The sequence below is a fragment of the Apostichopus japonicus genome, chromosome 9 (genome assembly GCF_037975245.1).
Source record: "Apostichopus japonicus isolate 1M-3 chromosome 9, ASM3797524v1, whole genome shotgun sequence".
In the NCBI taxonomy this organism is placed as follows: Eukaryota; Metazoa; Echinodermata; class Holothuroidea; order Aspidochirotida; family Stichopodidae; genus Apostichopus; species Apostichopus japonicus.
Genome location: NC_092569.1, coordinates 26,391,220 through 26,418,688, shown reverse-complemented (window position 1 = coordinate 26,418,688; position 27,469 = coordinate 26,391,220). Strand labels below are relative to the sequence as shown.

The 27,469-nt window shown below is 37.0% G+C and overlaps 2 protein-coding genes across 2 annotated transcripts in view; both read left to right on the top strand.

Moving 5' to 3' along the window:
- Nucleotides 1-27,469, top strand: part of LOC139974341 (fibrinogen-like protein A) — a 196,080-nt gene extending 168,611 nt beyond the window's left edge. Inside the window, exon 10 of the transcript XR_011795454.1 lies at nucleotides 25,762-27,469. The gene's annotated coding sequence lies outside the window, so the exon portion shown is untranslated. The remainder of the gene's footprint in view (nucleotides 1-25,761) is intronic.
- On the top strand, nucleotides 1,288-25,768 carry LOC139974343 (fibrinogen-like protein A). The gene is made up of 8 exons (XM_071981397.1): nucleotides 1,288-1,478; nucleotides 11,250-11,327; nucleotides 12,438-12,524; nucleotides 13,441-13,527; nucleotides 14,876-14,949; nucleotides 16,305-16,433; nucleotides 19,824-20,088; nucleotides 23,172-25,768. The coding sequence occupies exons 1-8, from the start codon at nucleotides 1,388-1,390 to the stop codon at nucleotides 23,438-23,440; spliced, it is 1,080 nt and encodes a 359-aa protein (XP_071837498.1). The 5' UTR covers nucleotides 1,288-1,387; the 3' UTR covers nucleotides 23,441-25,768.

Here is a 27,469-nt window from a genome sequence, read left to right as displayed (position 1 = left end):
ATTGGAACTAGATAATTTAATAATTGTATAAAGACCAGGGGGAAAGACAACCACCCCCTCCCCCTCCCCTCCCCCATTTCAAGAATAAGAGAATTTAAGTTTATTTAAGGCCGCCTTTGTTGATATGACACCATACAGACTGTAACCTCTGTTACGAATTACAATTTTGAGAGGGTTGGCGCTCCCAAAATTTGGCCCAAGTCCGTTTTGGGGACGAATCTAAAGCCTGAGGGGCGACCAATAACTCCGCTTTCAGAAATGTGCTTAATAAGGGTGCTTAGATGCAAAACAATGATATTATTTCTACAATGTTAACTAACATTTGCCCGTGTACACGACTCGTTGTGCTTATGTAATTCTTTGATCTCTCCACTTCTTACACTGATCTTGATAATATCTCCGTTAATGACGTTAAATTGATCATTTTCGATAATATGAATATTCAAATTGATATTGAACCACTCATATTTGTCGATTGGATCCTATTACAGTGGTTACACAATATATTGTGTACAGCCAATGTGTTTCATTGTCAGATCCACACAGCCGTTTGTTCATCTTCCCAGCTAATAATTTATAATACCATTGTGACGTAGACGTTCAAAGAAGACTTTCACCTCGAACTAGCTGTCGCTTTGGTTAATATGCCGTTGATTAAACACGAAAAAGAACTGTTCCCTTCGAAATTGAGTTGTGCTCAGGTTTGGAGGTTATCATACCTTTTGGCTAAGATCAAGTGGAGCACTGTTCCCTTTTCTATGCCCCCTACCTAAAACAGTCGGAAGAATTTTATAGGAAAATTGATCAATCGGAGAATAGGGGTAGGGGGTGTAGAAACCTCGAAGGGTAGGACATATGTGACTTTGCTTTGCATAGCAACAACACATTTTTCTCAAGACGTATCATATGAAAGAAGATAATTAACCCTTGACATCTAACGAGCTGTTACAGTCTAACTGGGTGTTGGAGGGACAAACAGCCAATTGAGAGTAAGCAATTTTCATTGAATATTCATATTGTAAAGGTATCGTCTACCAATCGACACTCAGCGGCTTCCAGAGTTATCACTTGATATTTGATATGATGTGAACACGAAATTTGTATATAACTTCCACATTGTATAATCACAATCGTTGATCTTGAATATGCATGAAACATTACATACGTCAGCCACATAATGACCAATGAAAAGTCACTATATGTGTGTCTTTGTTGGACATCACTCTATGAAGATGGTAATAAGTACATGGCAAAGTCATTAATCTTCATTATAGTACCACAGAGACGGCAAGACATATATATATGATATATATCAATTTACCACAGGAAAATACACATTTGATAAACTTAGATTGTTTTTCCCTTTCCGCTTTTGGATTTGTTCAAAATGGAGAAAGGAGGATTAAAGCAGTGTCGATCACCTTTTCTTATATATCTTCTGATTGCTGTCGTTCTGCTTCTTGGAGGGAGGTCTCAAGGTAGGCTTAATTTTTACATTACATTACTAATTTTTAAAAATGATATATGAGTGAGTATTCATGAATGTACAATAGAAATAGTGTTCTGTAATAGAACAACCGTGCCGACATAAGTTTAGACCTAATTTATTGCCTACAAGTATATACCTCAGAACTGCATAATGTCACATTTATCTTTTCTTCTTCTGGTTCCGGACCTCCAAACCCCCTACATGAGAGTTCCCTTCAACGACCCCAGGGTCATACCCGTAATATTCGTATAAGAGCAAAGGTGAACTATATATGCTATACTTCCAGTCCAACTGGATTGTAGGAATATAAGCCAGCGCTGCCAATCAGGCGCCCAAAAAATGACAAATGTTGCTGTTTTTAAATTTCATTAGCAATAGGAAAATGAAGAGTTCGGCAGAGCAGGATTTTTTGGGGTGGGGGTGGGGGGGGGGGTCGGGACACCGGATAAAAGTTTTGTAGAGGCTTACCAATTTAAGAGAAATATTAGCTGAAGTTTTCAAATTCTCCCAAAGAGCATTGATATCAAACATTTCATGTTGTTCGATCAGTCCAACTCAATATAGCTTTGCCTATAGGCTTTGGCAAAACCATTACAATTCTCAACCGTACGTTCCACTCCATAGATTCATCCAAGAGGTCCCCAAATCGGCATCAAAAATTGCAAACAGATCTGATTTTAACATCTGATAAACTGTCATCCTTGGTATAGACAATATTCTTTGCGTTACACATAATATTAGGCTAGACTTATATTAACAGCAAAGATTCTGGAAAAACAGATCCTGTTTACTTCATGTCTTTTCATCCTCCTCCGAGGCACAAGAGCCAAAATACAATGAACGGGGGGGGGGGTGGTAGCACAGGTGTCTTTGACATCGACTCTATTGAAGGAGTCTGGGTTATCCCCACTCCCCCCCCCCCCCACCTCTTCCTTAAAAAAATCCTTAAAAGCGTCAAATGCTGCATTCGGTGGCATATTGAGATTAGGATTTAGGTCCTGTGTCCGCCACTGTGTATGAACATATAAGTTAGGCTAAGTGCTTCCTTTGTAAAGATTGTTTTGTAATGTGGCTCTTACACCTCCTTGGTAGTTTTGTTGTCTGAGATCCATAAGACACTGTAACATCTATAAAAGTCTTCAACTTGCACTGGTTTGGTACTACATGATCTTACCTTCGAGTCCACAACGCGGGTAACAGTTTGTCCTGTTTTGTGGTCGCTGCATGCAGTGTTTGTTTCGCATTTTGCGCCACTTTTACCACTAGAACGTTACTAATTGCCCTTATGAATTCATCAACGCTCCTTTCTGCCATTTCATAGGCAAAGAAAAATAAGACTAAAATATACTGCAACCATTATTGTTATCGTCTTTGACACTATTTGCCAAGAAGAACTATACTGTTTGTCAAGCTAATATCTCTCTTCATAGCTAACGAACTCCCCATTGGTTGAATCAATACTATAACAAATGTAGTCCTATACATTGGAACCAGCTAAGAAATAGAACCCAAGAAAATCTTTGTCGCCAGTGTTATATACTGGAGTAAAGAACATAAAAATTATATATGTAAACTTGGGTAAAGAAACTAAATATGAGAGAACTCAATCATTATTGAAAGCCATTTTATTTTATTGAACTGCATTTTACATTGCAAGAGCAAGTGAACAACTGATAAAGGGAGGGCGTAATATAATATAAGAACAAAGAAACATGAATATGTATGACTCGAGATGAGGAGATATATCATTTGTAAACCAGGTTTCAGTAAAGCCAATTATGGAAAAAAATCTTGATTTAACAAAGAGATAAAAGTAGCAATATCGGAAAAAAAGGTTTTCTTAGACTACGACTATTGTGATGTAGTAATGATGATAATAATAATAATAATACACAGTTCTTATAAAGCGCAAATTCACACTTAAGTCTCAATGCGCTGATTATTAACCCCTGGTCATTGGTAACTTGTCACACCCACACACCAAAGTGTGCACAATTCAATCAATCTCTCCTGGGGCACCACAGTGCACCACAACCACGTGTCCCCCGGGGGACTTCCCATAGGGTGCTGCCACAAACCGGCGCACGCAACTATATTTACAAGTTACCTCGCAGGTCCCCATTTATACACCTGGGTGAAGAGAGGCAATGGAGATAAAGCGCCTTGCCCAAGGACACAACGCAATGATCTGGCCAGGGCTCGAACCTGTAATCCTTAGATCACAAGTCCACTGCCTTAACCACTTGACCACAACGCCCTCCCTGATATACACTTATTGGGTGGTGAGTTATTAAAAGAATTGATGCCATAGTACTTACAAGATACATTATTTTCGCTCATGTCCTCCGTGGAATTAGTATTAAAAAAGCATAATGGCTATAGTAGAAAGTCAAGTTTGATTGCCATTTTCACTGTAATGAATTTAGTCCAATAGTAATTTCAGTTAGTTGTTATGGCCTCCTTTATTAGCAGTTCCTGTCTGCCCTTGCCTCTTTCAAGGGGGCGGAAATTGTAGGTTTCCTCGATCGCTGGTTGTGTGGTTTTCTTTTGTTGACTTCTTCGATGCTATCTTCGATAGCGGAGTGTTAGCTCAGTGGTTAACACCGGTGCCTTTCAATCATAAGGTCCCCGGTTCGAGTCACTCCCAGATTAAAGTATGTCGTCCAGTTACAGAGTTGTTGACAATTAACAATTCATAATCATGGACGTTAAATATGAATGTGAGAGACTGACTTCGGTCAGCTTGCGGCTTTGATAAGCCAATTAGGCTTCTTCGCGAGTTCCTGCTTGCAGGAGGATCTAATATACATACATACATACATACATTTTCACTATGTCTTTGCTTTGGTAAATCTTCGCTTCCTGTGTCCATGACGATCGAAGTTTCACTTTCGCCTGTGTCTAAGTTCGATCTAGTGGCCTGATCTGTCACTTGACTGTCTTTTCTGGTGTCTCCTTTAAGGTTAGATTGTTTGTGAACTTCATCATTGTTCCCCTTGATCGCATTCTCTTGTTGTCTCTTTGTCTTGCTGATCCTCCATGGTCTCTTGCTCGTCATCTTCTTCATATTCAGTACAGTTGAAGCTTTTGTGACCAAAACGATGACAGTTAAAGCATTCTATTGTTGGGGAATCTTGATTCTGAGTGTCCCTGCTCATCACATTGTTTACATCTATAGTTTGGACAGTTTCTCATAAGATGATCCTCTCCCAAGCAATTGTTACAAACCCTACTAACCCTTTTACCTTGCTTGGTAATTCAAGCCGTTACAAATCGTGTCCCGTTTTGAATGTTGGGAAAATCATTGTAGAATTTATGGGTCCATTCAGATCGAATTTTGCAGCCAAGTTCTGTTAAATTGTCGTTTAGTTCAGAATCATCAATAAAATACAGGGACGTTGAATAAACTTACAGTCAATATATGTCTTGTTACACCCATCACGACGCAATTTGTAAGCCCGACTCCTGTAACAGATCAGCATCCTTCACGTTTCTAAGTGTGACAATCCATTGCCCAGAAACTTTAAAGTGGCCATGACACGACAATTTCAACGTCCTGTCTTTTTGGGATCCATCTAAGCATGCTCTCTAGAACATATATCAACCATTCTGCCAGTTAAAAAATTGATTTTTCCCTTCGAAAATTAAGATTTAATTTACCCTCTTCGGGCTTGAAAAGTTTGTTCGGCTGAAAATTTTTCCTAATCTCATGACGTCATGTGACGTCATGTTATGAACACGATTCGGCACTCGCTGATTCCTCCGAACACATATCATACTTACAGTACGTCAAGTGTACATAAATACACAAAACAGTCGATAACAAGTCGGCGTGAAATCAGATCGAAATTTCCCGTTTAATGTCAGATTTAGAACCAAATGCAGCAACCGAAGTTCAAATTGATAGTGGTTCTTCACCAGGCAGTAAAATTGGGCTATAATTAGACTGCCCTTTCTCATATTCGAAGTAGAGAGTGAAGACGATGATCAGGCCAATATTGAACCGAACGTTGCGGGTGGACCTGAGGTGTTAGAACCGTATCAGTTCGAGCCTGTTAAACGAGCCGAAATTGAAGCTCCACAACATATCGAAGAAGAAACCCGTTCGGAACTATTGCAAGGAACATACAACGTGGTAAGAATTTATTAACGAAGCATTTAAAAACAAAATCCAGTCCATTTTGTGCATGTGTTGTTGGCATTCGCGGAATACCCTAAGCCGTTTTGTGCGTTGTGTTACGGTGACTTACAACCCCCCTTTATAGTTCTTTGCTTACAACCCGTATGTACAGTGTGTTGGCTATGTATTCATACATGTACAAGGCTCGCCACTTGCCACATTGGAGGTTTCCTGTTCTCCAATCTGGTCTTCGGAGATTTTAATGTGGAATACTTGACAGAAGAACGACTCGTTTATGTCGACCCGTTAAAGCCCATTTGATTTATTTCATATAAAAAGGAGGGATCGTAGTATGCTTTCGTGAAGTGTTCGCTACATACGGAGCTGTATATTGGCTAGGCCCAGTGAAATCGGCGCTGGTGTTTTGCACTAACTTGGTCATAATCTCCGTGTTTTTTTCGTCCTTCAGCCATGGATGAAGGCTAATTGCATGGGTTATGATATTTATGCAGCCCCCAACAACACAACGGACCGGCATTTCTCTCGGATAGTTAACAACAGTTGTAAAACAAACTTGAAATTTCTTACGATATAGCGTAATATAGTGGTTGTTCTCACAGTGTATAAATGTGCGTGTATATGGAACGGTATGATCGTCGCGCATCCGGTACATACCTGGGCTTGGCACTTGTTCCTAACATGACGTCATCATTGTCTTGTTGTGAAATCGCATTTTCAGATATCTATTTTCGGATGCGAATATTAAACCGTTAATTAATAAGTAGTCCTTGAGGTTTTCAAGGTGATGAGGATAGTTTTGAACATAGATTTTCTCATAGATTCAGAGGAAGTTACTCTCGATTAGTTGGATTTTTCGTGTCATGGACTCTTTCACAAATCCGATAATGTTCTTCCTTCCGACGTCACTTGAGATAGCATTTATCACATCAATAGCGTTAAACGAGCAATCAATTATTTCTATGCTATTCTCCTTCAGGTTGTTGATTTTCTGCCGTTGCTCCATACTAACATGTCTACGGTGGCTAGCATTAGCAGAACTTATATCTGTATAGTAAATGTCTGACTTACGCCGAAAGACGCAGCCGCCTCCAATTCTATAAAACAGTTTCCTTTCAAAATGTGTTCCAAATTCAATTTACCAAGAAATTAAATCAAATGAATCGTTTGTGCAATCTGGTAACTAGCAAATCTCCAATCAAAACTATCAAATGGCTGAAAAAAATCGTATAATTTTGAGAGACATAAATTGTGACATGCTCGCGGGATCGCGAACACACACATTTTTCTTGACATTAGTATTTCTTGACATAGTATTACTTGACATTAGCGCTACAGCTATGTTCAGGACTGCATCCCTGATCCATCAGTATATATGCAGCCTGTATTACCTGGTACTTATATGTTGTACAAGGATGAAGAGAGCATGAGCAATGAATGTTTCTTACAAGTTGATGGAACAATAAATAAAGCATGATTACAATGTAATTATTAATCTAACATTCATATGTTGTATACAGTGATTATAGCTTTGTCCATTTCAATATCAGAGAGTTTTTTGGGAAAGTATTGATCAATTTTTTTGTAATTTGCAATTGAAGATGTAACTTTTGATTAATATTATAATTTAATTTAATTCATGAGCGAACTTTGAACCAAAATAACACTATGGAGATATCTCTAACTATTATATTCACACCTGCATTATTAGGCAAAATTTTGTAAATTATTCCAAATCTCATAAAATAAATGTTCAATGGTTTCAGTATATTCTTGACAAATATTACAATTATCAGAAGTGATAACTTTTATGAAATGCAAATACTTGTTAGTTGGAATATTCCTAGCAACAGTCTATATTGAAACCATGTAAGTTTAACGTCACTCGAACACCGAAAAGGGACAAAACAATAAAAAGACCAATCCTTTTTACTGATAATACCATAATACTCCAAAACATTGGTTGATATGTTAAACTCTTGAGTAAAATTATCAAAGTATAAAAAGTACCATTACTAATCAAATCGCCAATAATACGTATACCCTTGTCATACCAACGCTTGTATTATACTGGGCTATTTCCAACTTTAAATAAACTGCTATTCCAAATTGGCAATGTTAACATAGTATTATCATTATAAATAGTAGAGAAAACATCATGAATAAAATTATGTGTAGTTTCAAAAAATGGTTCTTTCAAAAAGGATTACAGATTTTTGAACTCACTAACTTCACATAAAAATCCCCATTATCAAAGAAAGAGCGAATACTTATATTGTACCTTCGTAAAATACAGCAGACAAAACTAGAGCTCTTGCTCTTCAACAAACGACCAACTGAAGAGACCTTAAGAGCAATACAATGTTTACAAAAATCTACCATTTTCAATCCCCCATCGGGGTATCCTTGTATTAATGGTCTTCGAATATACGGTCTGGTTTATTTTCCACACAAAACGGGAAAACATGGAAGGCACTCTTTTAATATACTCTGGACTGGGTAATGGGAGCGTCATAATATAATAATTAAAACAAGGTAATAATAAAGATTTAACAATGGTAATGCGACCCAGCACTGTAAGGTTACGTTTCTCCCACATCTTTAAAGCTTTAAACACTTTAGTCAGTGCATTATCATAGTCCTTATTAATCATACTTGTTAGATTAGTATTATAAACACAATCCCCAATAGTGTAAAATCATCACCTTTATTCCAACAGATATTATATTTTTTATTGAAAGGAAACAAAGACCCTTTCAAACTCCCCAACCAAACAAGAAGAGACTTGCTAGGCTTTATTTTTAGCCCAGACAAAGAACCAAAATAATCGAGCTGTTTCATAATATTAATAAACGATATTTCATCCCGTGCATGAAAAAGGTTGATTCATCAGCATACTGAACTAATTTATAACAGCTTCCTCCAATATCAATACCCTGGATAGAATTATCATTATTAATAAAAATGCTCAATCATTCTACACTTAAAATAAAGAGATATGGAGACCAAGGGTCTCCTTGTCTGCAACCACGATCAATAGAAATGAAAAGCCATTTACAAGAACAGAGAAATACATATCACTATAAAAAAGTATCAAACCACTGGATTATGGAGGACCGAACTTAAAAAGGCGGAGTACATTTCTAATGAACCTAATCGAAATAGGCCTACTATCGAAAGCCTTTTCAAAATCAATCTCAAATAAAATCCCTGGCGTTTGGTCTTCTCCAAGACTATTAATAATGTCATACACTGTACGAATGCTATATACCTTGAACTTGATAATTTGGGGGGGGGGGGGGAATTACTTGACTACATGCGAATGAAAAATGTAAGCTAAAGCAAGGTGTCCAGTCTTTGTTATAGTTTTGGTCGATTATCAATACATTAATCGGATGCATGCATTGGTACGTAGAACATGTATTGACCTTTCGGTTCATTACTGAACTTTAAAACAAGTATGTACAGGTAATTTGCTCTGTTTACATGTTCTACTCAATTACCATGCCAGCACCATTCCATAATGTCTCTCTCTCGATGTTCCCCCAGTAACCTTGACTTGTAATAGTTTCCCTTGCATTGGGTTTAGAGAAAATTGTTCATTGTGTATATAGCTCCTTGTTGAGGTCAAACCATGTGCTCCTGGCGAGTCGGTGAATATTTTGGAACTCAGAACTGGATGTTTGCTGTTAGAATTTTTCATTTGCTTGATATCTACAAATGGGCCAGGTCTTTTGCAAAACAAACCTTGTCATGAATGTGTGAGTGTTACAAAAAAAAGTACCAAAAAGTATTATTTAGATTGTTAATTTTGATCAAATTTATGCACAGTCAGGCTCTAAGAAATAGAGAAATGTTGCCATATTTCAGTTTAAGTTTATGTTAGTAATATTGATTTCATCTGTTTAAATTTGGTTAACAAATCAACCAGTTGCTTTTCAAACCTCAGATTACTATTTTTGAATGGACATCACCTTTGTTAGGCCCATATAGAGAGAGTGTAATGGGTGAGTGCACATCCCTCACCCTCCCCGCCCCATCCCTCATTTTCAAAGGTCCACATTTCCCTGAGCAGAGAATGGTTTTTTGTGACTCAGGGAATGTCAGCAATTTGTGGCCAATGTCACAAATTAATGTTGAATTCAATAAACAAATGTCACCATATTGCAGTATATGCATAACATCATAGAAACTGACCTGTTTGTATGTAGTGTGTTCTTTCACCATGTGTTATATTTAACTGGCAAGTATGAACAACTCAATTAAATTTGTCTGACTAGTTTGTCATAAAAACGCGTACCATTCATATACAAAGGGACTTCACAATTTTGGAATCTACAATGTACGTGGTTCTTTTATTGCTACGGTACCTTTGTACAGTACTCAAGCATATAAACTTCATTACAAAATAGAAAGTTTCAGTGTCCAATCTCACAGGACAAATAATATGCATAAAATCAGCACAGTTTACAAAAGTAGACACAAACTCAATCATCGTGATAAATATGTATGTCATAAGTGATAGAGATAGTGTCAAAGTCATGAAAAATAAATTTAGTTAAAGAGGAACATAATTTAAGCATTCTGGTGAAATTTGCATTCAATTCCTATGTACCGTTTTTGCGATATTGACAGTTACAGTTGCCACCTTTCAAAAGTGAACTTGGAGCAAGGAGGTGTGACGTCATTGTTGCACACTGATAAATAATGTTTTGTTTTCCTTTAAATTTACCTCTAATTTCATGCTTCACAATTGAATGCATCCATAATGTGAATTTACCATATAGGTACTGGTATTTTATAAACTTCACATCCCCTTTAGACAAACTAGTAACCCTATCCAATCCAAGTTCAAATCAATAGACTGAAAAATATATTAAAAAACATATCAAATTTAAATTTTGATCTGGAATATTGATTTAAGTATTGTAAAGCCTCTTAACATGACCTGTACCTGTAGTCATGGTATTGCAGGTTCAGTGTCGCCACTGTTAACAATTGACCTTGAAATATGGAAAGAAAAACAAAGAGAAAGTAACAGATTTAAGATCCTAGTGGCATTATAATGACATCACAGATTTACAATGCGACAACTGCTCCCAGACAGGACTTTTTATATGATGATATCTTGTCAAATGGAACAATCGATATTTTGGAAATGCCACTGTTCGAGTGTCCGAGGAGTCCTCAAACTTCATGTCCGAATGAAAAGAATATATCTCTTGTTTACAGCTACTTTGGTTTGAAGCCACCCTTTGCCAAAGAGTGAAATTCACTACTCAAAAGAGCGATCTTCCTGGACACTCTGGAAGAATGATTTCTCATTCATGAAACTTGGGAGCGAAAAGTCATGTTTATCAATTATATAAGGTCATAGTCTATGCTTTTGATGTGTTGGTTTAAAAGTCTGAGTACTATTAATCATTTTGTGTAGTGGAACACTGATCAGGTTCGATCGTTTTTAAAGTGAAAGTGTTGATGTCATCTACCACACATTTGGATGTCAGCTTGTTCATCTGTTTTTTGAGCGAAATTTTCTTAGTATTCTGATGAAGTTTGCGGCCAAATTAAAATCTCCCTCACATCGTCACTTTCAGTTTTGGTTTTGTTTCATCTAAACAGCTGACGATTCTCGAGTTCGGGGGCACTTTAAATGCACGAACCGTCAATACGGGACTTCCGAATCAAACGAAGAGCAAGGTAATGTCGGTTATTATATAAGTTTAAGTTGATGTCAAATAGAAGTTTTGAAGTTGTGCGTAACAGAGTATGAAAAGTAACTGTTTGTTGTGACGACGTTACATCATAATGATGTAAGGTAAATATCACAAACTACGAAAGACTGTTGGGTCAGTGAAATGATTACTATGAACAGACCTTTAATCTTGAAATGTTCTAGAAAAAGGAAAGAGTTTTAGACTAGTAGGCCTACTGTGGTGTTGCTTTGGCTATTCCGATTTTCAAGGTGGTTGGCAATATAAGATATTGGTACGCTTCAAATGCTATGGAATACACAGTTAAAGCTAATTGATGATGATATTGCTTCCTCAGTGCTGGCTAACATGTTAATATTTTGGACCAAAACATGTTCTTTGACTTCATATTGAACAACATTGTATCCTTGGTTGACTTTATTAAACACCATCTTTCTTTGCCTTTACCAACATATATACTCCTTGTTAGTTACTGTATATATTATTTGAGGCCACAACATTGTACGTGTATTTTATTATGTTTATTGTATTGCATCACAACATGAGCTGACTTAACAATGGTCTCTGCATGTTAGACTACATAGTCCAGGCACTTAAATTAATGACACTCAGATGATTGCCACTGTGCAATTGAAATACAACTTGGACTGATAGAAATATACATGTTTAAATGGTCTACAACATATCACAATTAGATCTGTACCTAAAGCCATCATTTTAAGCTAGCTGCCACGACTGAACGAAGTGACCTGACTGACTGACAGTGACCCCACTGACCGACGTGACCCGACCCAACTCCACTGTTATGACCTAATCTTCAGTATTGGTAAAGAACCATATAGTCCTTGAACTGACCCTGCTTATTTAAACTGTACATGAAACAATGAGTGAAGACGTCCTCGATCATTAAGTTAGGTCACTTGTGTCATTCAAACTAATTTCTCCATGTATAACTTTGCATAATTGGTTAAAACTGTTCAATGTCTGTACTGGTGTATATACACGTAAACCTGCTCTTTCAAACCTTTCCAATAACAATTTTTAAAGCTCCAAATCAGTATTTTATTTCATTTCACATTTATTTTTATACCGATAGCTACCAATCTGTACTCAAGCAAACCTGTGGAGACCACCCCAAAGCAAACTACTAGCAGTGAAACAACTGGCTCGACTGTCAGGGAAGGTACAGTAAATGTAGATGTAGCCTATATGCACGCAAGGCTGGCCTAAATGTTATTCTCTTAAGCCATTTTTTTATTTACACTCTATTAATAGACAAAAACATGTTCTTTAGCCTCATATAAAAAACAAGGCATCCTTGGTTGACATTATTAGATCACATTTTTGCCTTGACAAACATCTAACACCTATAAGTCATTCTTCATATCATTTGAGGCCACAACATTGTCCGTGTGTTTTATCACGTTTTGTATTGCATCACAACATTCACTTAACCATGGTCTCTGCATGTTAAACTACAAAGTCCAGGCACTTAAATTGATGAGACTCAGATGATTACCACTGTGCAATAGGAATACAACCTTGACTGATAGAAATACACATGTTTAGATGGTCTACAACACATCAAAACTAATTCTGTACCTAAAGCCATCCTTTAAGCTAGCTGCTTACTGCCCCGACTAACCGAAGTGACCCGACTGACCTACAATGACCACACTGACCGACGTGACCCGACCACTGATCTGTACACTAGTTAGTGTTAGTGTACAGATCAGTGGACCCGACGGACTGACGTACGTGACTTGACTCAACTCAGCTGTTATGAACTAATTTTCAATAGTTGTTAAGAATCATATTGTCTTGCAACTGACCCCTGTATATTTAAACTACATGTAATGATGAGTGAACACGTCCTCGTTAAATTAAGTTAGGTCACTTGTGTCATTCAAACTAATTTCTCCATTTATAACTTTGCATTGGTTAAAACTGTTCAATGTCTGTACTGGTATGTAGATATACTTTCATGTCATTATCCCGGCAACAGGCCACAAACCTGCTCTTTCACCTTTCCATTAACAGTTTTTAAAGCTCTAAATCAATATATATTTCCTGTCACATTTATTTTGACCTACTGATAGCTACCAATCTGTACTCAAGCAAACCTGTGGACACCACACCAATGCAAACTACTAGTGGTGATGCATCTGGCTCGACAGTCAGGGAAGGTACAGTAAATGTAGATGTTAGGTATGCAAGGGAAGAAGGAAGGATTCATGCTTACAAGTACACCTGAGCTTCTTTCTTTGCGACCATTGCCAAATTGTAAAATATATGGTTTAGCCTGTATTGTTAGACCTATAATATTATAGATACAGAGCTATGCATTAATTGGCCGGTTCAGTGTAATTACCATACCACCCTAACTTCACACAAAGACAGTAGATTGGCCTCTTGTTTTGTTGGTGTACGGTAATTAACTCCCTGTGTCCCTTAAGTCGCCTACTGTGTTATAACACAGAAGACGACTTAAGGGACACAGGGAGTTAATGGTATATATACCATGGAGCTATAAATGGCTCCATGGTTATACCACGGAGCTACTATAGCTCCATGGTTATACATATGTAGTTGCAGTGATAAACACTGTAGTCGCTGTCCGCGTTGTCAAATTGTAACCACTTTTTCAATCCCAATTATGATCTACAAAGCCGAAACCGCCAAAATTGCCATGTGATCGAGTAAACATCAGTTTTGTATCTTCAGACACTTTCCCCACAAAAGTGTCTGAAGATACAACTGTTCAGGGCAACCACGGCGAAAACTTCAACACATGCCGTAAGTAAGGGAACATTTTCCTTGTTTCGAGCAGTTAGATTGTCCCGACCTTTCCAAGTATAATTCTCTTTATTTTTTGGGGAATGCGGTCAAACCATCAATGAAACTCACATAGCTGCAGGATAGCAAAATCAGCGAGAGCTTCATCAAAGCTGGCAAAGAACAGTTAATGCCTTAACCATCCCTAGTTTACCGTATTATACCATCATAGTTCATACTTGGAATTGTTGGTAGAATTTGTGGCCTAACTTTAGAATCCGCACCATATGAATGGGAACGTTTACTTTGAATCGGCAGAATAAGGTTAGGGGTTAGAAAGTAGGGTTAAGGGGTAGGGTTAGGGGTTAAGAATAAGGGTTAGGAAGTAGGGAATATGGTTAGGGGTTAGGGAGTAGGGTAAGGAAGTAGGGAATAGGGTTAGGAAGTAGGGTCGATTGGTACGGATTCTAAATCAGTACCGAATTTGTCAATAGGCTGGCACGGTAGACAAACCATGAGGCATACATACATGTAGACTTTTGGTATGCATGGACAAGCAATATCACTGTTGCCTTACTCTTGACGTGGATGTATGTATTTATCGGAATTGATCTCTAAAAATATCTGTCTGAAGTACTTCAAATTTGAGCACACCTAGATAGTAAAGCATGACTGTATCACTAAATTATTGTACCTGATGTCAAGACTTAGCAAAATTAGATATTTTCTTTTTGTTTTCTTGTTTTAACCTAACGATAGCCAGCGAATCAGTGGAGACCACCCCAAAGCAAACCACTACTGGTGGTGATTGTCCTCGTGATCCTTCTATTGAGGTGAAAATTACATACTTAATTACAGTACATACAGTTTCGAATTAGAGAATATTATGTTTTGGGGAGCAATTTAGATTAGACTTTTGATGATGATCTGAGCAATTACGATATTGCTTTGCTGTACAATACTGTATGTTGGCTGTAAATTATCACTTCCAGTGTTGAATAGAGATCTTACAGTTCTATAGCAACGAAATAAGCTTGGAATACTGCAGTAATAACCTGAAATTGGGATATTTTTCCTCATTGTCATCCAAAAGGTAATGGTACCCATGAGACTATTTGGTTATGATGTTAATTGTTACTCTTTTTAGGAGAGAAGGTTTGATGTTGTGATTTGCATTTAAAGTACATTTCATGAATCTTTGCAACATTAACACTATCAGTAGGAACAATAAGAACATTCGGTTTGTAATAGCTTAGAGTCGTCAGAGATTTGCAATGAATTCGACACAAAGTATCCAGGCATAAATGTTTCCTTATTGCCCGAATTACCCCAAACAAAATGTCTGTTCATGGAGTGTACATTATAGGATGAGGTACTTCCACCTTCCCATGTGACATAATTGTCCTTCCTCATTCAGCATGTAGGTTTTCGTTAGCTATTTTAAAACTCTAATAAAAGTATAAATAATTGTCAAACTTGTAAACCATGGAACAATCTCATACTCCAAGGATCTGGTTAAATGCACATTTAATTTTAAGCGTACAGTGAAATGACAATTGTCGTCGTCCTGGTTCTCGTCCATGCTCAACATATTGTCATTGTTCTTTCTATGAAATTAGTGTTCACATTTTTTGTACATAGCTCAGTATTGAATGCTCTGAACTTTCTCTCATGAATTTATTATTCCTGTGTGCAAACACTGCTATACATGGCTACACTTGTGTAGCGAATTGCCTATTTTGAATAACATATATTGCGATGTGATATCTTATAAATTATTCTCTGTTGTCATAATCGTCTTACTGATTGCAGGTAATAATTTAGCTGGTACGTATCACAAAGCAAATTGCTCTGTAAATAATATAGTCAAATTAGTGTACATAATACAAGTATGAAGATGGATAGCAGGAACCAAATTTATTTAATTAGAGACGAAATCGGAGCCTGCAAGACTGTTGCACAATTGTGAACACTAAAATAAATTATTTCATTGTGAAAATTATTTAATAATGTTTTGAGATAAATTGAGCTGAATGGGTTCAATCACCACAGGGAGTTTCTATTCCTGGCTGGGCTGATAGTACCATAAAACAAATTTATGTAAATTTGCTACATGACAGGGACCTTTGTATGTGATCATTAAGTTATCTCGATACTTTCTATGTTTCATTTTTGTCATAATTGTCAGATGACCAATTGCCTGGATTGGTTCAATGCTGGTTGTAATAAAACTAGCACATACATCATCAAACCAACTAACTGGAATGAACCACCCTTTGAAGTCTTCTGTAATATGACTGACGGAGGAGGATGGACGGTAAGTCTAGTATGACATCCTTTAGTATAGACGATATATTGTATATGTATAATATGACTGACGGAGGAGGATGGACGGTCAGTCTAGTATGACATCCTATAGTATAGACGATATATTGTATATGTATAATATGACTGACGGAGGAGGATGGACGGTAAGTCTAGTATGACATCCTTTAGTATAGACGATATATTGTATATGTATAATATGACTGACGGAGGAGGATGGACGGTGAGTCTAGTATTACATCCTATAGTATAGACGATATATTGTATGTGTATAATATGACTGACGGAGGAGGATGGACGGTGAGTCTAGTATTACATCCTATAGTATAAACGATATATTGTATATGCATGACATGACTGACGTATAAGGATGGACGGTAAGTCTAGTATGGCATCCTATAGTATAGACGATGTATTGTATACAGGGGCGTATCCAGGATTTTCTAACCTGGGGGGGGGGGACGCGAATTACTATCTAAGCGGAGCGCCACCATCGGTTGGCGCACAAGAAAATTTCTGGTTTTGACACCCCCCAGATCACCGGAAATGGCCCATCTCGTGCTTGAAAATGACCAACTAGATGTTCACTATTGCCTGAGTAATCAAGTTTTTTCCCAATATTTTTTCTCTCCATCTGTAACCTTTTCGAAGATTGTCACCAGTCACACATCATGTTCGACTTTATCGCATCTCCTGTGGATCATTGCTTTTGTAGGTGATTCTACGTCGCGGCCCACAATACCCGTCCGCCCCACTTTTCGAGGTTTTAAGCCCATTATTCGTCAGAATTTGAAAATTCACACTTCTTGTGAAATCAATTCACTTAAAAACATACCAATAATGCTGCACAAAATTTCATCTATGGACAGCCAATGCAGTAAAACCTCCATGGATAGGAATGTTTGTCATGAAATTTCGAAAATTCAGACACAGTTAACATATTGGTGCATGGGCGCATCACAGTCTTGGATAATGGTGGGGAGGCGTATCTGTTCTCTGATACTATCTAAGCGGAGCGCGACCATGGGTTCGCGCGTAGCGCACAAGAAATTTTGGGCAAATACTCCTCCCAGATCGTCGAAAACAACATTTCCCAGACCCAATGATGCTCCCATACCTCCTTAAGTTTTAGATCTTGTGGCTTAGAAATTTAGTTTGGGGAAATGCATGGGCGTCTGCAGAAAAAATCCAAGTAGACTTTTGTATACGATGGGTCTGGTTTTGTAACTCATCGGGAAGCGATTAGAGGGGTGGGCGTAGGGTGGTGGGGCGCGCGTTTTCATACAGATGGGAACAATCTCAGGAAGTGATGGGTGCGTCCCCCCCCCCCTCCCGCCGGCAATGATATGCCTTTGGATCCACTACATGATATTCACAGGAAATGTGCTCAATTCTCAAATCGCATGCGGAATTTATTTTTAGATTCATTGTATGAGTTACGGTACTAGGGGTGGGTAACAATTAACATTCAGTTCGCGTTGTATAACATTTTAACTCTGCATGACAGTGTTGCATCGAAAGACATATGTCTAGTGCAGTTCGAATATAGATCCTGGGCTAATACCGAAGGCATGTTCCCCAACGACTCGGTCGAGTTCAAGACCAGCCACAGTTGGTTTAATAGCACAATTTTACAATTGTTTAAGGCGTCCATACACACACACGCGTCATGATATACTATATATAGTATATATATATGTATACATTAGTGAGAGAGGAAAAATGGAAACGTCAAAAATGCAGTTGTCGGTGTATGGGTAAGCTGAGGCGCACTCCCCTTCCGAAATCCTCGATCCGTCACTGGCTACCCTGTGTATATAATAGGGATCAGAGCTGTAATTATGACTGTTCCTCTTTCTCTTCCCGGTGTCTTGGCGTTTATCTTCTACTCCCTCCTTTTCTCCGTTTTCTCTCTTTCTTCTTTTTCTTTTCCCTTCCTTCCCCTCCTTCCTCCTCTTTCCCCCCTCTTTTTTCCCTTTTTTCTTCCTTCTCTTTTTCTCTCCTCTTTTTCTTACCAGGGGGGCGCGCCCCCAACACCCCCTGGATACGCGCCTTGTATATGTATAATATTACTGATGGAGAAGGATGGACGGTGAGTCTAGTATGACATCCTATAGTATATACTATATATTGTATATGTATAATATGACTGAAGGAGGAGGATGGACGGTGAGTCTAGTATGACATCCTATAGTATAGACGATATATTGTACAGTATATGTATAATATGACTGATGGAGAAGGATGGACGGTGAGTCCAGTATGACATCCTATAGTATAGACGATATATTGTAATGTATAATATGACTGAAGAAGGATGGACGGTAAGTCTAGTATGACATCCTATAGTATAGACGATATATTGTATATGTATAATATGACTGATGGAGGAGTATGGACGGTAAGTCTAGTATGACATCCTATAGTATAGACGATATATTGTATGTATAATATGACGGACGGAGGAGGATGGACGGTAAGTCTAGTATGACATCCTACAGTATATACGATATGTTGTATATGTGTACTTACGATTTCACACTGGTCAGCAGAATCACTGTGGTATGGAAGTAGTTTGTGACGCAAGGGTGATGGCTTCTGTTCCTACATATACATTGCAATGGCAGTGAATTTGTCAGGAACAAATCAACCTTTTAGTGTCCTCTGGAACTAGAAACAAGTTCCAACTCAATCAACTTAAGATTACTCCAATGAAACCATGCAGATGGTAGCAATACATTGATATTCTTCCCATTGGTCTTTGCATCTTCCTTTGAAACTGAATTTTCTTTATTAATTTTGTACCTACCGTTCCAGTCCACTTGTGGTTATTACAGTGTTTAATTACACTATCTATAAATTGGAGAATGTCAGAGTTGTTCACTTGATATAGAGTTTTATTACAAAATTAATCTGCCTGTCACAATAGTAAGCTCTTTCTCTCAGATAATGAGGTCATTTTAGATTTATTGAAGTAATCATCAAAGGGGAAATGAGGTAATGGACATTTCAAACCAGAGCTGAGGGGGGAACTACACATAGATTTCTGAGCATCCATTCTGAGGGGGGGATTGGGGTTTGGTGGGTGCTGGCTCAATCCTCATGGATGATCCTGGCATGTGGGCCTCAAAGGTTGTCGATTACTGTTTCGGATAATAACCAGTCTGTAGATACTATGTGGGAATCCCATACTAGAAGGGTAAATTACAGGTGAGAATGTAGGACTTCAGTTTGGAACATTGTCAATCACTGCTTCATTCAGAGGTCATCCTTTGCTTATGTAATAGAAGGAATACAGTCCGCTTCTCAGTGAAAATGTTATTGAAATAAATGTATTCTTTATTATTATGAAAATTATTCTTTTTGTTTTTACATCATACAGGTGTTCCAACGTCGTGTTGATGGTTCTGTTGACTTCTATCATAACTGGACCAGCTATAAAGAAGGCTTTGGTGAGCTGGACCATGAGTTTTGGTTGGGTAATGATAAGTTGTATAACCTCACCAATCAAGGTGACTATCAACTGCGGATCGATATGGTGAACAAACATGGAGCTGCATACTACGCAAAGTTTGACTTGTTCCGGATCAACGATGAAAGTGACAATTACAAACTGTCTAAACTGGGAACTTTTAGTGGAACTGCAGGTTTGTCCAAACTATAGGTTTCTCTCTGTGTTCGTTGTATACAAGTTCACTGTACTATTAATTGTCATGTTCTGTTTGTTTCATAATATACTCGGTAAGTATATTTTGGTTGTGTTATGTTCATTCTTTAGGGCAGCCAGCTGCATGACCTTCATTGTTTTAAGCAACCCAAGTAGTCACCCCTGGACCTAGATTACCAGGGAAGTTCATTGGCATGCAACTTTAATATATAGCTGTGGTAAGAATTTTACACAGGTCACAATACATTAACAGTTTTAAGGTTTTATACATTTTTTATAGCAACTTTTTTTCAGTTATTGTAGCAATGGGAGGGTGGAGAGGCAGGGTATGTTACTTGATGGATGGGGATGGTTGCAAATGGTTATATACGTTATCATATGGATGAAAATATCCTGCTATCACCGCTATGGAATGTACGGATTATATTTTCATTTGGTTTTCAATAAAATTTGTGTTGCTACATATGTAAATTGTCCAGTTCTGTGGTAAGCGTCTATATGTTTCTTTGTTACGCAATTTTAGCCTTATTATAGGTGAAAGGAATCCATTTCCGTGTCTGAACCATGCCGTGAAGTCTACAATTTCAATTCATTACTCTATTGTAGGCTACTTGTTCCATTTGTGACCATTTTTTTAAATATGACACTTTTGGGGGAAACTTGTTTTAACAGCGGCATCATTAGCTGTTTGAAATTAAAAAGGGTGAGAGCTGGGTTGGTCGTTTCAATTTCAGCTAATGCATCAATCAGCTATGATCCTATTAACTGCCGTCTTAGTTTGTAGGAGCAAACCTTGAACAGATATTGGATTAACCCAGATCATGACTGCTGCTATCTTCACTCCAGAGTGGGTGTCCACAAAGTCAACACTATATTTGCCTGAGAATATGCCTTCCTGTTACATTGCTACATAAACAAGGCATACAAATGCAGATACTTGAGTGAGAATCATTTGCTATCATTGTAACAATTAAAATGTGATTAGTATAAGGTAATAGATCTTGGCTGGTCTATACTAGTCCTAAGAAGCAGGATAAACAGTTATTGGATTAACTTACACTATGGTTCCTGGGTTAATTAAAATGTTTAAATATAGAATTAGAGTTAAAACAAAACTATTAAGTTTATTGTTGTAACGAGCTGTGATATATCACATAGATCACATACAAGGACTACACTTATATGCTAAGACATCACAGAAACAAAGCATAATGACTGACAGTGATATGCTAAGACATCACATAAACCAGGCATAATGACAGACAGAGATATGCTAAGACATCACAGAAACAAAGCATAATGACAGACAGAGATATGCTAAGACATCACATAAACAAAGCATAATGACTGACAGTGATATGCTAAGACATCACATAAACATAGCATAATGACTTACAGAGATATGCTAAGACATCACACAAACCAAGCATAACGACTGACAGTGATATGCTAATACATCACATAAACCAAGCATAGTGAACGACAGTGATATGCTAAGACATCACAGAAACAAAGCATAATGACTGACAGTGATATGCTAAGACATCACATAAACCAAGCATAACGACTGACAGTGATATGCTAAGACATCACATAAACCAAGCATAATGACAGACAGTGATATGCTAAGACATCACATAAGCAAAGCATAACGACAGACAGAGATATGCTGAGACATCACATAAACCAAGCATAATGTCAGACAGTGATATGCTAAGACATCACATAAGTAAAGCATAACGACAGACAGTGATATGCTGAGACATCACATAAACCAAGCATAATGTCAGACAGTGATATGCTAAGACATCACATAAGCAAAGCATAACGACAGACAGTGATATGCTAAGACATCACACAAACCAAGCATAACGACTGACACTGATATGTTAATACATCACATAAACGAAACATAACGACAGACAGTGATATGATAAGACAACACATAAACCAAGCATAAGGACAGACAGTGATATGCTAAGACATCACATAAGCAAAGCATAACGACAGACAGTGATATGCTGAGACATAACTTAAACCAAGCATAATGTCAGTGAAATGCTAAGACATCACATAAACCAAGCATCATTACCGACAGCTCATAAAATAAGCATAATTACTGACAGTGTTATGCTAAGACATCACATAATCCAAGCATCATTACCGACAGCTCATAAAATTAGCATAATTACTGACAGTGTTATGCTAAGACATCACATAATCCAAGCATCATTACGGACAGCTCATGAAATTAGCATAATTACTGACAGTGATATGCTAAGACATCACAGAAACAAAGCATAACGAAAGACAGTGATATGCTTAGACATCACATAAACCAAACATAATGACAGACAGTGATATGCTAAGATATCACATGCACCAAGCATAATGACAGACAGTGATATGCTAAGACATCACATAAACCAAGCATAGTGAATGACAGTGATATGCTAAGACATCACATAAGCAAAGCATAACGACAGACAGTGATATGCTGAGACATCACATAAACCAAGCATAATGACAGACAGTGATATGCTAAGACATCACATAAGCAAAGCATAACGACAGACAGTGATATGCTGAGACATCACATAAACCAAGCATAATGTCAGTGAAATGCTAAGACATCACATAAACCAAGCATCATTACTGACAGCTCATAAAATAAGCATAATTACTGACAGTGTTTGCTAAGACATCACATAATCCAAGCATCATTACCGACAGCTCATAAAATAAGCATAATTACTGACAGTGTTATGCTAAGACATCACATAATCCAAGCATCATTACCGACAGCTCATAAAATTAGCATAATGACATGCTGAGATATAACATAACTCCAATACAAGTGTGATATGTGATGAAGACTGTCACAGAGATTAAGCATCAATGTCCTGTTGTGTAGTGAAACACTTAGAGATATCACTCTACAGATGCAACATACAGTATATCCAATCATATTTACTAATTGTTTAATGTGTCTATATTGTGATAGGTCCCTTAATTGTGATGGATTTTAGTTTAAGGGAATATCTTTATTTGTTTAATTCACAGACATAGATAGAGGTGCCCCTGGTGGTCATGCTTTGAGTTCTCATCTTAACTCTTCCTTCAGTACCTTTGACAGGGACAATGATATAGCAGCTGACAGTAACTGTGCTGATAGTAACCATGGTGCCTGGTGGTACAAGAGCTGTGCAAATTCTAACCTCAATGGTAACTACACGGCAGCAGATAATGATACATCAAGCATATACTGGCTTGATCTACCTGGAGGTCTATATAACATCAAATACACAGAAATGAAGATAAGACCTGTCTAGATACGGTTCTTTCCAATAAGTACTTGATAAGAGGATCAAAACTATCAAACACACTGAAGTTCATCAAATATATCATCCATATCAGCAAACAGAGATGTTACAGATAACCCAAATTCCAACCAGCCCCCCTCCCCTCCATTTACACAGCCTCCTCAAAACTACTCTAAACAGACACATATACACCCAGGTGTGTTTTACATTCTGACTGAAGACCCCGTTGTTTCTTCCACTCTTCAAGTTCATGTAACCCTAACTTCATCAATATCCATTAACAATATAAATTTTCTGAGGACCTGGGGATTCTTTCCGTCTGGGGACTCGCAATTTCTTTGTTCAAGCCCTCAGTCGGAATACAAAACAAGTGCAGACACACACACATTCTTATGTATTGTTGTCAGTCCTGAATATATACTAAGATTGTGTGCACAGGTATAAGTTCAGATACGTGTTCTCAATAAGAGTAGTTACCCATATCACGTCATAAGATGGATGGAATAGCCTATTGGAATTCTCGACATGCATTTCTCACCAAAAAAAAAATACATCTTAAAAGGTTGTTTTGCAGAATCAATTGCACTGAAACATTTTCCTAGCCTTTATGCATAGTTTACGCAAACATTAGATTGCATAGCACTGTTTTACACAGAATTTATTTATTATCTTGGCTCTCTGTATTCTATTTGAATTACTATGTGCATATTCATGTTCGATTTTTATTGAGAATTGATTGGTAGAGACTTTCCAGCGGAGGAAAGGGCTCTCTAGCAATTTGACAAAGGGGACTGTGATATTATTCCTGAATCAAGGTAAAACGGGCGCACTCGCCAGATAATCTTGGATACACACATGCTTAAACATTGACTCAAGGTTTAAAAAAAAATGAAATGCACAAGTTAAGGTGTTTAAAACAATTAGTTTGACTTCTAACTTCGAAAATAGGGTTTCAAAAACCTGTCTACTTCAATAACTAAAAGGAAGTTAGTGATGCACCGGATCCAAATTTTTGGATCCGGCCGGAACCGGATTTTGCCGGATAGTACAAGAAATCCGGCCGGATAAAATCCGGCCGGAACCGGATTATTTCATGACACAAAAGAAAATCATTAATAAGATATCTAGAAGTATGAGACAAGGAGCAAATCTTAGGTGAGGTATATACATATTATAAAGAAGGTGAAATTAAGACCCCATTTATGAGATTAAATATGACTTGAAGTGGTGTAATCTACATTTTTTAATAATATAACTACAATGTAATTGTTGACAAGCTTAATACAGTATGTAAATTTGTGTGCTGGAAAAATACTGCATACTATCTATGAAGATAATTGTCTCTGTATATGATAACTGTAGAAAGGTAACTTTTGAAATTGTTTTCATTGTCAGCTCTGGAATTAATCTTTTTCGATGAGAATTAAAGTTATTCTAAGGTTTAAGAATGAAATTTAAGATGAAGTGGTTATTGTGGAATCAAAAAAAATTCAGACGTATTTAACCATATAAGAGATTGTTTCACACATAAAAATTCAGAGAACATGAATGCCAACAATAATGGGAAAGTAAAGATTCAATGGAACACTATTTTAACTGATAAGTATATAAATGGTCTATTTTAACTGCACAATATTCAACTGATGAAGGCTGCAAGAAATGATTTCACTGCAAACTTTATTTGTTGTATATAGCTTCATATTATTACAGTAGTTGTATTATTTTGGTTGATCTTTAGAAACAGTGGGTCAGACCATTGAGAAAATTAAATTAAACATGTTCAACCTAATTTTTCCTTTGAATGTTTTTATTAATTTTTGGATATAGTTTACATGGATTTAAGTTAATACCAACACCTTTTTAAGGAATAATTCAGGCCAGATTTTGAAAAATATCCGGCCGGAACCGGAACCGGATAATTGCTCACTATCCGGCCGGATAGTCCGGCCGGACTGGATATCCGGTGCATCCCTAAAGGAAGTTGCATATATATACTATTAGTGATCAGCTCAGAGTACCGATGTGATATACAGTCTGAGACTGCAGCTTGTCAGGTTCACGAAACTAAGATCTTGTGACTGCACCCTCTGTTGGATCTGGGGGATGGTTGGAGAGCGCCCCATGAGAAGTAACCTGTTAATCGTGATATAGTCAAACTGGATGGGTAGGAATGATAATGCATTCATTGTAACCATCGGCTTAGGTCATGTTGAGATTAGCTCAATGAAAATGAATTTATGGTAACAATCGGTTTAGGTGATGTTGAGATTAGTTCAAAGTTAATTTGTATTAACATGGTAAGCAGGCAATGATTATTAGGGCTTCTGTAGGTACTTCATAAAATTGGTAAACTGTGTATGATTACATCTGATTGGTAAGGATGATTACATAAGATTGGTAAACACTTTATGATTACATCAGTTTGGTAATGATGCTAACGGAAGGGATGTAAACAGTTTATGATAATATCAGTTTGGTAACGACGATTACATAAGATTGGTAAACAGTTAATGATTATATCAGTTAAGCAAGGATGATTACATAAGATTGGTATTTGGTAAATAGTTTATGATTACATCAGTTTGGTAAGGATGATTACAAAAGATTGGTAAACAGTTTATGATTACATCAGTTTGGTAAGGATGATTACATAAGATTGGTAAACAGTTTATGATTACATCAGTTTGATAAAGATGATTACATAGGATTGGTAAACAGTTTATGATTACATCAGTTGGGTAAGGATGATTACAGAATGGGGGTAAGTTTATTATTACATAAGTTTGGTAAGGATGATTACGGAAGGGAGGTAAACAGTGTATGATTACATGTATATGATAATGGTGATTATGTAAGATAGGTAAACAGTTTATGATTACATCAGTTTGGTAATGATGATTACATAAGATTGGTAAACAGTTTATGATTACATCAGTTTGGTAAGGATGATTACGGAATGGAGGTAAACATTTTATTATTACATCAGTTTGGTAAGGATGATTACGGAAGGGAGGTAAACAGTGTATGATTACATGTATATGATAATGGTGATTATGTAAGATAGGTATACAGTTTATGATTACATCAGTTTGGTAAGGATGATTACATAAGATTGGTAAACAGTTTATGATTACATCAGTTTGGTAAGGATGATTACGAAGAGAGGTTAACAGTGTGTGATTACATGTCTATGATAATGGTGATTAAGTAAGAAAGGTCAACAGTTTATGATTACTATCAGTTGGGTAATGATTATGTGAAGTGGATAAAACTGATTACATCGGTTGGTTTATGTAAAGGATATAAGACTAGTGATAATATATTTGTTTGTTTAGAATGAGAATTCACCGTATTGTTTCATTGTTGGTTTAATGGTCACATCTGCAGCATATACATCTTCACTATATTGTCCATCAGTTTGCTGTATCTACAGTCCAGGCTTTAAAGCAGTTGGTTAATGTTATCTATATCTATCTATCTATATATATATATATATATATATATATATACGATTTTCATTTTTTTACTGTTCTTGATTTTCCAACTCATTACGCTTTTCATTTATATATATATATATATATATATATGTATATATATATATATATATATAAACTTCCAGCCTCCACCGGGATTCGAACCCGGGCCTTCCGCTCTGTACGCGGACACCCTAACCACTAGGCTGTGGACGCTGATTGTATGTCCAGAGGTTCAAAACTGGTAAGGAAGGTCGTAATTCCACTGTAGGCGTTTGTCACCTGTATCGCACAATACTAGTTCTGTTTTTGGTGACATATTTTGCCTTACTCTCGAGATCAAACATGATGCTAACCAAATCGAAAATCATTTGTGATTCCTAAAGCCGGATCTCGAAAGAGATACTTTGAACAGGCTTTATGTTAATGCAATGGAGGTAAACGACAAAGGCAAATGAATATATATATAAATGAAAATCGTAATGATATATATAAACTGTATATGTATTTATTTATTTATTTGTTACTAAGTGCAAGATTCATCAAATAAAGATAACGTAATAAT

Coding starts and splice junctions, on each gene's coding strand:
- LOC139974343 (XM_071981397.1), top strand. CDS start 1,388: ATGGAGAAAGGAGGATTAAAGCAGTGTCGATCACCTTTTCTTATATAT. Junction 13,528..14,875: donor TGGCTCGACAGTCAGGGAAG/GTACAGTAAATG, acceptor ACCTAACGATAG/CCAGCGAATCAGTGGAGACC. Junction 16,434..19,823: donor CTGACGGAGGAGGATGGACG/GTAAGTCTAGTA, acceptor TACATCATACAG/GTGTTCCAACGTCGTGTTGA.